At 38.0% G+C, this 13,264-nt stretch overlaps 1 protein-coding gene across 1 annotated transcript in view; it reads left to right on the top strand.

Moving 5' to 3' along the window:
• LOC117373460 (contactin-3-like) overlaps window positions 1-13,264 on the top strand; it is a 102,687-nt gene that overhangs the window by 77,495 nt on the left and 11,928 nt on the right. Inside the window, exons 14-18 of the mRNA XM_033969494.2 lie at window positions 609-767; window positions 7,870-8,019; window positions 8,439-8,509; window positions 10,094-10,328; window positions 10,957-11,066. Coding sequence (XP_033825385.1) covers window positions 609-767; window positions 7,870-8,019; window positions 8,439-8,509; window positions 10,094-10,328; window positions 10,957-11,066 — 725 coding nt within the window. The remainder of the gene's footprint in view (window positions 1-608; window positions 768-7,869; window positions 8,020-8,438; window positions 8,510-10,093; window positions 10,329-10,956; window positions 11,067-13,264) is intronic.

The following is a 13,264-nucleotide window of genomic DNA, read 5'->3' as shown; positions in this document are numbered from 1 at the left end:
AGTCTGAACACCAAGGAAACTGTTATTTGCCATAGCTTACATAATATAGTCGAGTAATGAGCGATATTTTGGTGAATGAAATCAGTTGGGGCTATTTTAATGAGGTTTCCATGGTGATAGGTCCTGGTTTGATGCATAATGCATAGTATTGTGTAGAATATATTGGGAAAGCGTAACTGAGGACAAGACTTGCTAATTAGCAATTGCTTTTAATGCTTCCTGTTTTTTGTGTTCAAAATAACAATAACAAAAAAGTGAAATATTAAAATAATTGCATATCTTAGATTTAAGGGGCACTCTTTTTTTCTTGAGTCGAGTTTGACAAACTGGTCTGAATAACGACTAGCGACAATTAGTGTGTCTCATACCAGATTCACTTTGCAATATACTTAGTGAAATAAATAAATAATGATCCTGTGGGACTATAATAAACTAACACAGAAAGTTAAACAAATGTACAAAATAACAAGACTAACACCCTTAGACTATAAACAAAAGCCATTTGAGGCTGTATTTGGTTGTGTGCCGTTTGAGCTGTTGAACTGACTGAACCGTTTCCTCACGTCCTCCTTCGTCCCTCTGTGTGTCTGCTCTTGTGTTGGAGCCAGGCCCCCCCAGCCCTCCAGCCGTGGTCACAGTGGAGGAGGTGACAGACAGCACGGCCCAGCTGGCCTGGAGTCCCGGCCGAGACAACGGCAGCCCCATCAGCCATTACCTCATCCAGACCCGCACCCCATTCACCGTGGGCTGGCAGAGGGTCAACACAGGTAGGACCACCTTAACAGACTGTATTTTATTCTATTCAGCACAAAATCCACACTGATCACTCCATTTTATATAAAAAGTCACATATTACACTATTGTCTGATCTGGTATAATGTTGTTTCCTCATCACAAACAGAGCTGGAGTTATGTTTTGTTTCATTCACACATGTTTAACACACAAACCCTGCATATTTAGGCTGAGCTCTTCTCTCAAACAGAAATCACTCCACCTTGTGATGTCATGTGGTGATACAGGAAGTGCTCCACTGTGTTTTTAAACTTCATACACCTCCACTAGAATCATTTGGATGATTTCAGCCCTGGAATTGCAGATCTCTACTGAACTAAAGGAGCTCCTGTGAAAAGCTCCTTTAGTTCAGTAGAGATTAGCAACTTGAAACTTGAAAACTTCCACTTCATGACATCACAAGGTGGAACAGAGCATTTTAAGCTTTGGAGATTCAGACAAAATCGTAATGAAGGGTTTTGCAAACATGTGTGAATGAAAACAAACACAACTCCAGGTTTGTTTGTGATGAGGTAACAGCATTAAAACATGTCTAAAAGCTCGAAACAGTCCATTTTGACCATTTTTAGTGTAATATAGTCCCTGAAATGTCCTCAAATCAATAGCGAGTGTACGTGCTGCAGACTACATGTATGTATTCTATGTTGGATGCGTCTGTGACCCAGATTTGAAAGTAGAACTAGTTCAACAGCCTCAATATCATTTCTACATTTATCTCTGTTCATTCTGTAAGCCAATAAAAAGATAATAAAACCGTACATCTACATTGACTTGTATATTGGAGTGAGCAGAGGCTTGATTCGAGTACTTCAACAGTACAAGAATGCAAAGTCACTTAATTGGTCACTATTGACAGTCATTTGGATAGGTTTTTGGCAGGTTTTTGGCAGGTGTTTACATTGGCACTATTCTTTGGCTCAGTGTTTGATTTGGCAGGTCTTGTCAAACCATAGGAGAATATAACTCTAGATTGATCGCACATTTTTCAACAGCGCTATCATAAATTATATCAGGGAAAACAAGATATATAGTGAGTGTGCGTACAGGTACTGAGTGCTAGGGAATGTTTTGGATTTTTGGATAAGTTTTATAGTTGCGTCAGAGGCTGTATATATAAACGGACATAGATAACGCGCAAGTCGTCGCGTTAGCTAAATAGGAAGTGATCATTAGCGCACGTCCGGCTCCATCGACTCCAAATCACTTAACATTTTTACACTTTTACACAAATTACCAAGCCTCTTTTTGGAACTGCGGCTGTCAAACTCGTCATTTTGGTCTTAAATTGTTCGTATTAACCCTTTCTACATGATCCTGGTATTTTTTTTCCACTATTGTGCCCGTAAATCAAGATATGAACATTAATAGCGGACAAATCAAGCGCCTTTTTTCCCCGAAGCTGCTCCCGCTAGCCTTAGGAAACAGGTTTGATTAACAGGGTTGCTAAGTGCCCGCTCCGTTCTAAACCAGCGGTACGGGTGGAAAGGGAGTTACCTTCAACAGCCTCGCTCTTTGGTTGCTATGATATTCGCACTCGGCATTACAAATGTGGCACTCGGCTCCAAATTTGCCCCTATAAATGCTCCAGCCTCCATGAGCTTCTTTGACTGGAGCTGAATGCCACGGGTGACGTCACACTCACTTAGTCTATACAAGGGGTGTCCAAACTATGGCCCGGGGGCTAAATGCGGCCCTCAGACTAATTTTTTTTTGGCCCGCAGACCTTCAGTTGCTCATAATCAGCACTTTTTTACGGCAAATTTGAGTAATCCTACCAATATAACGTAAATAACATCCCATTGTCATACAGAATATTTCAAGCCTTATTTAAAGTATGAAGTCAAAACTATGTTAAATGCACCATCTGAATAATCCACTGTATTGACAATTGGCCCTCCGTGTCGAATATTTGTCAAGATATGGCCCTCGTTGAAAAGAGTTTGAACATGAGTTACATGCAGTGTCTTGGTTTCTGTTCATCAGATTTAAGAAATACACTTAAAACACATTGCTAATAATATTCAATCAATACATAGCAGCAACAAGCAGCAATTATTATGGTTTAAATTTGGGGCATTCTCCATTTTTTGGTTTAGGTTTTTTGATTTTTTGTGCAACTTTAGGCGTGTACTTGGTTTAGAACTACATTCAGTTCATATTCACTGTGGGTTTAGAGGAGTGTTTCACCATACAAAAAGAAAAAAGGCTTGATACTCAACACTAATGTTGATAGAAACAACACTATTTTTTGAGACTAAAGTGTCATTTTCAACTAAACATAATAGTAGCTTCTTTAAGGCCATTTTATGTAACTTTTAGCCTAAAAATTTACTAAAATAAAAGCTGTTTTAGGGTTTGTTTTTTAGTTTTTTGGGGTTTTTTTTTAAGTTGTTTTTTATTTATTTATTTTTATTTTATTATATTTTTTATTTTTTATTTGTAATGCTAATAATCTTCAAACAATTCAATGGGATTTAATACGTTTTTCTTCTCCCACTCCTTTTTGAGCTTATATAAGGATTAATTTGTGAAATGTGCTTTAAGTTTACCCGATACATGTGCTCAAAATAAATAAAATAAGACAAAAAAGATCAAATATAAACATAAAGAATACCAAGCATGAGTAGTGTACGGAAAGTCAGTAGGGTTTTAATGAGTTCTGCACAGGTAAAGTGAACAATAAAGCAACGGACTCACATTATTTACCTATTTAGCGTTAGTAAATCAATATACCAGTCTGATGTAGCGCTGCGCTGCTTGAAAATCCCTTACAGTAGCTTTAGCTTACATCTGAGAGTTCAAAGCATCACTGTCCAAGCTCGCAGAGGTGTAACGCAGTGTCAGTAGTCATGTGATTTTATTCATATAATCTTGAGAGCCCCTTTGGGAAATTTCTTCACTTTCTCTGCCCCCCCCCCCCCCCCTTCGAATAGGCAGGTCAGGGTGTGGGGTCAGCCAAGGAGCGAGGCATTTGGATAGGGTCAAAATCCAGGCTTTTACCCCAGAGACGTGGGGGTTAGACTGCACTGGGCTTATACATGATCTCATTTACACCACTGCGTTGACCTCCACACCTCAGACTCACTCTAACTTTAATCCCCCAGCTAACGCCCTTAAATGAAAGCTACTGAAATGACATGCAGCTCTTTGGTTGCTAACACGGCTGGAGAAAAACGCGCTATTAATAAAAGAGCGTATGGATTTAGCGTTTTTTTTTTATTTGTTACTGTAGGCGTGAGAGCATGTAATGAGATGGTATTGTCTTTTGCTGTGTTCATGCTCCGAGAGTTTGTTTAAAAGCCGGCGTAATCAATAGTCTCCTATCAAAAATGGATCAAATGACAGTGTGCGCTGCTGTTTAATAGTCTATGCATGAACACACACAGAGTAATTAGCGTGTTCCTCAAGTTTTCACGAGTTTGACATAGCAGCAGTATTTTGTTTGCTTGTTTATTGTTAATTATTTCGAAATAGGCTCCTCAAGGATGAATATGAAGGACAAAGCAGCAACAAGCAGAAGTTATTATGGTTTAAATTTAGGGCATTCTCTATTTTTTGGTTTAGGTTTTTTGATTTTTTGTGCAACTGTGCTTTAGGCGTGTACTTGGTTTAGAACTACATTCAGTTCATATTCATTGAGTGGTGTTTGACCATACTAAAAGGACAACGGCTTGTACTCAACACTAATTTTGATAGAAAAAACACTATTTTTTGAGACTAAAGTGTCATTTTCAACTAAACATAATAGTAGCTTCTTTAAGGCCACTTTATGTAACTTTTAGCCCAAAAAAAAGTACTAAAATAAAAGCTCTTTGGGGGGTTTGTTTTGCTTGTTTGTTTTGTTTGTTTTGTTTTTTATATATTTTTAACTTTTTATTATTATTATTATTATTATTATTATTATTATTATTATTATTATTATATTTTTTAAATTTTGGTTGCGTTTATTGCACCATGCAACGTAGAAAATCACACGTCCTTACTGTGTGCAGACTTGCATCTCCACAAACCTGAATCGTATCTGGCCTGGACGAGGCTTCTTCCTGCTTGTTTCCATGGAAATATTGATCTTTTAGCTATAATCTTCCACAATATGGCACAAAACATGTTTATGTCCATGGAGAATGCTCCAAAGTATGGTTTTAACTTTCTAACTTAACTGTTTCCAAGGAATCATGCAGGTGATGTGCCAGCTCCAGAAAGTTACATACTGTACCTTTAGTGTGGTCCTATACTAAAAACAAGACATGTCGGTATTGATTTTTGATTTTTAAAAGGAATATTAAGTGTCAGTAGTAGTTTCATTTAGTATCTAACTATCCATTTATTTATTTCATTTTATTTATTTATTTATTATTATTATTATAATAATAAATAAATAAATAAATAAATAAATAAATAAATAAATAAATAAATAAATAAATAAATAAATAAATAAATAAATATTATTATTATTATCCTGGACACCTCCCTAGGGAGGTGTTCTGGGCATGTCCCACCGGGAGGAGGCCCCGGGGAAGACCCAGGACACGCTGGAGGGACTATGTCTCTCGGCTGGCCTGGGAACGCCTTGGGGTCCCACCGGAGGAGCTGGAGGACGTGTCCGGGGTGAGGGAAGTCTGGGAGTCCCTGCTTAGACTGCTGCCCCCGCGACCCGGCCCCGGATAAGCGGAAGAAAATGGATGGATGGATGGATGGATATTATTATTATTATTATTATTATTATTATTATTATTATTATTATTATTATTATTATTATTATTTATTTATTTATTTATTTTTTTCTAAGGTAAGAAAGGGTAAGAGTAACCAAATAATATGTATTAGCCTGTTTTATTCAGTGAGAGATTTCTAGTTAAAAATTCTAATCTAATAAAAAAGCTGCTTACACTTTTAATAGTAAACCGTCATTTCGAGCCACAGTGGTCAGAAGCCAGTTACTTTTTACACGTCTCAAAACTGGAAAAATGGAAATTGTACTAACATAATGAAGGCCAACAGTCCCCTCTTAAGGTCAGGTTATTAGATGTATTCAAAATGTAAAACGGGATTAGTGTTTAAATAAGTTCCCAATGTCCTCTGCAGGTAGAGAGACGTAAGCAAACTCTGTGACCTTCAGTCTCACATTTCAACAAACTTTTAATGTTTGTTAATTAAAAATCTCATCATTTTTGCTCACACTCTGCTAATATTGGCCACGGTAAAGATTCAAATCTGCTCTTGTTCTGGTGGCATAACGACGTGTTGTTCTGTAAACTGATATGGCTCACCTCATTATATTTAGAGGTCTTGGATATGTTCTTGCTAATATGAGTTCAGTAGAGGGATGTATTTATTAAAAGTACTGTATATGTAATATTTTGCTGGTACATCTATGGTTTAAGCTCAGTTCGTTTAGTGTTTGTCCACTGATCTGAAGGTTGGCAGATCGAATCCCGCTGTTAACATAAAAATCGGCGGTAGAGCGGTCAGATCCAGTGACCCACAGGTTGTCGTTGCGATTCCAGCAAGACACTTAACCCACATCGCCCTCAGTGTGTGTGTACACTGGTGTGTGAATGTGTGTGTGAATGTGTGAGTAGTTCCTTGATGTAAAGAGAGACTTTTTGAGAGACTTTAAGGTGGAAAAGTGTTATGTAAAAAAGTGACCATTTGACATTTACAGCACAAACATCAGGCCAAAAGATAGATAAATAAATAAAAAAATAAATAAAATTAAATTAAAAAATACATAAAATACAAAATAAATAAAATACAAAATAAATAAATAAAATAAAAATTAAATACAAAGAAAATAAATTAAATACAAATTAAATACAAATTAAATAAATTAAACACAAACTAAATACAAATTAAATACAAATTAAATACAAATAAAATAAATAAATACACTGCCTGGCCAAAAAAAAAAAAAAAAAAACATAACACACTCTAATATTTGGTTGTTCCGCCTTTATTTTTTGATTATGGCTTGTTTCGATTTCGCTTCTGCAACGTCACAAAATGTATTTCCATCCAGTGTTGCATTAATTTTCCACCAAGATCTTGCATTGATGATGGTCGAGTCTGACGCTGCACAAAGCTTCTCCAGCTCATCCCAAAGATTCTCAATGGGGTTAAGGTCTGGACTCTGTGGTGGACAATCCATGTGTGAAAATGACGTCTCACGCTCCTGATCCACTCTGTCACAATTTGAGCCCGATGAATCCTGGCATTGTCATCTTGGAATATGCTCGTGCCATCAGGGAAGAAAAAATCCACTGATGGAATAACCTGGTCATTCAGTATATTCAGGTGTCAGCTGACCTCATTCTGCTGAACCTAGACCGGACCAACTGCAGCAACACCAGCATATTTGCTATCCAGGTGGCGACTTTTGAATTACTGTTGCTTTAGCTTAGAAAAAGTCTCCTATCTAGAGGTGGAACATGAAAAAGGAGGATTACATCACAATTCTTGAGACATGCGAAGCTAAAGTTAATGTTAAAGCTGCTTAAACCTATAAAAACTGCTTTAAATAGCTTCGTCGTTCTCCAAACAGGGGTATAAAAGTCATATTTCTGCACTTTTGTATTTACATTCATCATATTTTGTTCAATACTTGAACCTCAACCAAGTCATTTACAGCCACAGTTTCGCTCATTCCTGATGCATTGGTAAAATATAGTTTGAATGGAGTTATTTAGATAATCAAAAAGGAAAAAAAAGATAGATTTTTGTCAATATCTCCAACCCTTACCCCTAACTATAAATTGTACTACAGTAATGTGATTTAAACCTGTTAAACCTACGTCAGCAAAACTCATACCTCGGTCGATATAAAACGTCTTCCACAGAATGATCCATCACCCAAACCAGTTTCTTTCATTTAACTCCAAGTGCATATAATATAGCTTGATCAGAAACGACATTTATGTGATTACAATCCACTCTCCAGCTGCGAGTTCACCAATAACAACCTGGCCTTTTCTCACACGGCTGCGTAAAGCCAGTTAACTGTCCAAATCCTATAGGATAAATAGATTTGGCTGTAATGGTATTATTGTCTTACCTTTTTACATTGTGTTTTTGCACAGTCCCCGAAGTAATAGATGGGAACACGTTGACGGCTACTGTGGTGGATTTGAACGCCTGGGTGGAGTACGAGTTTCGAGTCCTGGCCAAAAACAGTGTGGGCGTTGGCGAGCCGAGTCCGGTGTCTGTGAAAACCAGAACAGAAGATGCAGGTTTGTAAAGGCGAAGGATTTTAAATGTTCCACTACGGCCACACGATATTAGAAATACTTTATAACTATACTACTACTGCAATTTCAATATAAGCCTTTAATACTTTGTTATCGCTCTCAGGTTTAATTCGTAAGTAAAAATAGAAAATAGCAATCAAGTTTCTTTTTAGCTTTAATCAAAAGTATAAAGATAGAAAAACTGTAAATCCAGAAAGTTAAAATCAGTTGTTTTTTTCATTTTACTGTTTTAAAAGTAGTGAATAAAAAGCACCGATGTGAGCCTCATTAAACTCTTCTTGAATAGTTTACTTTTCTCTCCGTAGTATATTGTTGTAATACTGTACATTGTGTATAATTTTGCTCAGTATTTCATTGCATATAGACTAAATTAGTACATAATTGTATATATTTTCTTGTAGTTCCTGATGCTGCGCCAGGCAACGTGGGCGGAGGAGGCGGGAGTCGATCTGAATTAGTCATCACTTGGGAGGTAAGTGATCAGTCTTAAGTTGTGATTTCTCTCTTTAAAGCAGGGGTTTACAATTATTTTCTTTCTTTCTAAAAAAAACCCCAAAACATTTAGTTTGTTTCACCGAAGGGTAAATTGTAAAACTAGTATTGTGCGATACAATCAGACCGCTGTGTCCTGTCTGCGTTAGATTGTAAAGCATCGTTTCAGTTGTCCGTGTAATCCCCAGTCGTCCAGGTCTGAGTCAAAGCAAAAGACGAAGTTTAAATCTGTCAACTTTACAACGATTTGTCCAGTTGACAGATTTAAACTTCGTCTTTTGACATCTTTTCAGTTGGAATTGGGGAAAAAATAGCCAGATATGTAGCTATGTTACATTCTGTGCGATGACGGTCCACCTCGCTTCACTTTGCGTCTGAACACGAAGTTTAAAGGCTGTAAATATAAATAGACATAGCTAACCCGCTAACCACCGCGTTTCAAACAGGAAGTGAGCATGAGCGCACTTCCGGCTCCATCGACTCTGGCTCCAATTCACTTTACTTTGGAAAACTGTTGCCTCTCTTTCCGTAACTGCTGCTGTCAGACTCGTCATTTTGGTCTTAAAATGTTTGTATAAACCCGCTCTACATGATCCTGGTGTTTTTATTTGGCTATTTTGTCCGGAAACTCAAGATATGAACATAAATAACAGACAAATCAGCTTCCTTCTTTCCCCAAGGTCGCTCCAGTTAGCATTAAAAACAGATTTGATTGACTGTCAAACCAGTGGTGCGGGTGGAAAGGGGCGTTACTTTTAACAGCCTCGCTCCAGATTGGCTCTTTGGTTGCTATGATACTCACAGTTGGGATTCTGAATATTGATTTCGCCTCCAAATTCACCTTTATAACGGCTCTAGCCTCGATGAGATCCAGTTGGCTGGAGCTGGACGCTAAGGTTGACGTCACTCTCACTTAGTCCACTTCTTTATACAGTCTATGGGCTGAAAAAATCCCTCTTATAAACACTCGCGATGCGCCAAAGACTTTGTGACACCTAAAAACAAGTTAAACTCATGTGTAACTGTTTAAATACCTTCTTCCTACATCCACTGTTTAAAAATCAAGTACCCAGCTTTATCAAATCCAGCTCCCTTTTCCTCCCTCAGACTTAAATGATCATTTTATTGAATTGTTGCTTTGCATTTGGGGTAATTCCTTACCTAAAGCGACGTATACAAGACTCTGTGACAGTTATGGTCATTAATGAGGCTGGGACTCGTGGCAAATTGCTTTCACACAATATAAAACCATTACAAAATCCAAAAGCAGGTTTGCAGCAGAAAAACAATGTTGATATTAAAGAAGCCATTAGTTTGCTACAGCTATCGCTTTATTTCAGTTTTCCTATTTCATTAAGTGCACAAATAACTTTTTTATTTTTAAAGGGAATCTATAATAAACTTAGATTTTTATAAAACGGCTTTTTACTGCTCGTTTAGTTCTGTCAGGTGGGTCATAAAAAGCTATTTGAGGGTCACGCTCTTGTCTGTGCTTCCTGAGAGCGCGAACGTGAGCGGTTTGTATATGTTTTAATATCACTATAGTTTTGTGTTTCCCTCCCAGCCCGTCCCAGAAGAACTGCAGAACGGTGAAAGCTTCGGTTACATCATCGCCTTTCGGGCCTTTGGGGACGCGAGCTGGACCCACGTCGCCACCTCTGCCCCCGGCGCTGCCCGCTATGTTTACAGAAATGACAGCATCTCACCCTTCTCCCCTTTCCATGTCAAAGTGGGCACTTACAACAGCAAAGGACAGGGACCCTTCAGCCCTGTGGTCACCATCTATTCCGCTGAAATTGGTAAGACAAATTCTGCTAAGAAAAAAAGAGGTCATGACACCACGACTATGGAAGTGCAATTGTGTATTCCGCCGCACAGACTATACACTGTTTTGATGGCTGCTTTTACCCAGTGTTCTTACATGACTTGTAAAAATGTTGACTGCAAAAGTAGAATCTATTCTCAAAGGAAGAAAATTACACAAGGCAATATATTCCAGATATTACAATGTATTTTGCGGCCACTGAACAAAAGGGAAATGTATAAAAATTCAAAACGGCGCTGGTAAGAGAAATGTGTTGCAGCTTTTGTAAGTGGTTGGTGTCCAGTCGAAAAGAAAACATTAAAAAATGCTACTCATTTACATGCAAATAGATGGCTCCAAATATCAGCACTCCATTGAATGACTGTGCCAAAATGAGAAGCGGTTGGCATTTAGATCCATGCTACTTCTCAGCATGCTAAGTGAGGGTCAGCGCGTGGAGCGGGCTCAGTCTGTTTCCCATCTGCACCTGTGGATGATTCATGGAGCAGAGATCAGGACTAACTCCACAGTGCTCCAAATGGAACAGAAATGAAGAGATTTGTTCTGGCTGCTTTTCTGTGTGGGAAAGGTGGCCCAGCTCAGTGTCCTGTTGTGTTTTTCAGAGCCAAGTGGGATGCCAGCGGGGGTTTGGGCCAGAAGTGTCTCGGCCTCCGAGATTGAGGTGAATTGGCAGGCGCTCTCCTTCACCCCTGAAAGGGTTCTGGGCTATGAGGTACATTTGACTCTTTTAAATGGAAATAGAAATCACACAACGCATTTCAAATGCTTGTCATCACCCTGTTGTACCTCACAGCCATCACTTCCAAACTCCAGTCGCCATGGAGATGACTGCTTCAGTTGGAAAACAGTTATAGCAAAAATTATACAGTTCTTTGTAGCAACACGACAGGAAAACATGTCAGTCCGTTTTGGGCAGAACAAAGGGAGATTGCCTGTCCACATGTGTCTTTTCTGCTGCTGTCAGTTATAGCCGCTGTGCTGAGGCCATGAGCTCGGGCTGTATACACTACCCCGCGACACGTTTTATAAAGCACAAAAGATTTAGCATTTTAAATGTTGGTGCAGTCTAACAAGCAGAACAATGGAAATCAATCAAGCCATTTTCTGTAAATGATTGAATAAATTATTCTTCTTGGTATTCAGGTAGAATGAAATTTCATTTGGCATTTGTCCTGCTTTGTTAAATACAGAACAGGGATAAAAGCTGTTTTAGGAACCAGCAAACGTTAGAAAGTGGCTGATTGCTATTCAGACCACATCACCAAAGTCTGCGAATGGAGGCACTAAAATGTCACTTATTTAAACAAACAATAAAACTACTTCTTAATTTGTTTTTATTTGGATTTTAAACTGTTCCCTGTGGTCTTCACCTGCGGAGCTGCACCTCTCCTGTGTGAAAGAGCCAAAACCAGTGTTTACTTCAGCACTGCATAAAGTATTACCGAATCTTCCTCCTCGCTCCAACAAACAAACATGGTGAACCGTTTAAAGTTGGTACAAACTCCAAACCCAGCTGTGATCTCCAGTTTCAGAGACGAGCCTAAACTTTTGTGCAGCCCATGAAAGCCTCGCGCCGGGCTCTGTAACCGACTCTGATCTGTCTTGTGCCGATCTGGACTCCAGTTTCCCTCGTCGGGTTTGTAAACAAGAAACTTTAAGCTTTGTTTGGGCTGCATTTATTGTTTAATTCGGCATCCATTTTGTCGATCATTTATTTATATATGTATTATTATGCAAGCCTTGTCCTTGAAAAATTAAATAATACCTTTTCTCAAACCCATATTCTTTTGTAGCTTCAAATTGAGAGTTTTTGTGTTACGTTTTTTGCTCAACATTGACTTGAACTTCAGATTCTGACGATTTATTTTTGTATTAAAAGTACTGTACTGCTGATTTCTTTCTTGAAACATGAACTATTCTAGTCAATTCAGTTCAATTCAAGTTTATTTTTACAGCACATTTAAAACAATCCCAGCTGACCAAAGCGCTTCACATAAAAACCAAGAAAACAAGTTCATTTTAAACGTTTTGCAGTGGCTCAGACTTATGATTAGATGCAGACGGCACGCAATGTACTTATTTTGCCCTCGAGAGCTGTTTATAGACTATAGACTGTATCTGTACATGGAAAAACATCAAGTATATGCCATTTAACGATGCATATTACATTATTCCTCATGAAGATCACATTCATTCATCTAATAAAAGTATTTGTTGTTATTTTTTATATACACTGCCTACCTATTTGCTTAGTTAACCCAGGTAGCGACTTATTTTTTGGTCAGGCAGTGTATTTCTGTCCTGGAAATACACGATATGACGAGAGATTGTTGTGCTGAAGCAAAAAAAAAAAAAGGTATATCCAACGTAAATACATTTGTACTGTTAACATGTCTGTATTTAATTATTACAATGATAAATTCTCATTAGGCCGTTATTGTTGTCGTACATTATAGTGAATATGTGTTGTTAACATCATGTGCACTCACTACATCCTTATAAAATCCTAATACTGTTTCAAAAGTCACTGACACTTTTAAATCTTCAGCTGCTCCTATAATTCTTCAGTTAAACTCACCAAATTTTAGCAGTAGATAAACTGAACCTTCCGAGATTTTTGGGAATATATACGGTTATAATTGTTCACTTACACTTGAACTTATCACTACTTAAACTACAGGAAGTAAAAATGATCAAATTTTTGCCCTGAATCGCCCGATCCAACACTTTACAGAATATTTGAAGCATTTCCGGGCTTATGTCTCTTATTTGATCCTCGATATTACGTTTTAAGTCTTTTATCGTCTGAGGTTTATTCACAAACACCTTTTCTTTAAGATCGCCCCACAGGAAGAAATCGGGACTAGTCAGGTCTGTGGAGATCACATACTGCCCCCTGTCTTTGAAAAA

This window comes from Periophthalmus magnuspinnatus, chromosome 7 (assembly GCF_009829125.3).
Source record: "Periophthalmus magnuspinnatus isolate fPerMag1 chromosome 7, fPerMag1.2.pri, whole genome shotgun sequence".
NCBI lineage: Eukaryota > Metazoa > Chordata > Actinopteri > Gobiiformes > Gobiidae > Periophthalmus > Periophthalmus magnuspinnatus.
This window is presented reverse-complemented; position numbering and strand designations above follow the sequence as displayed.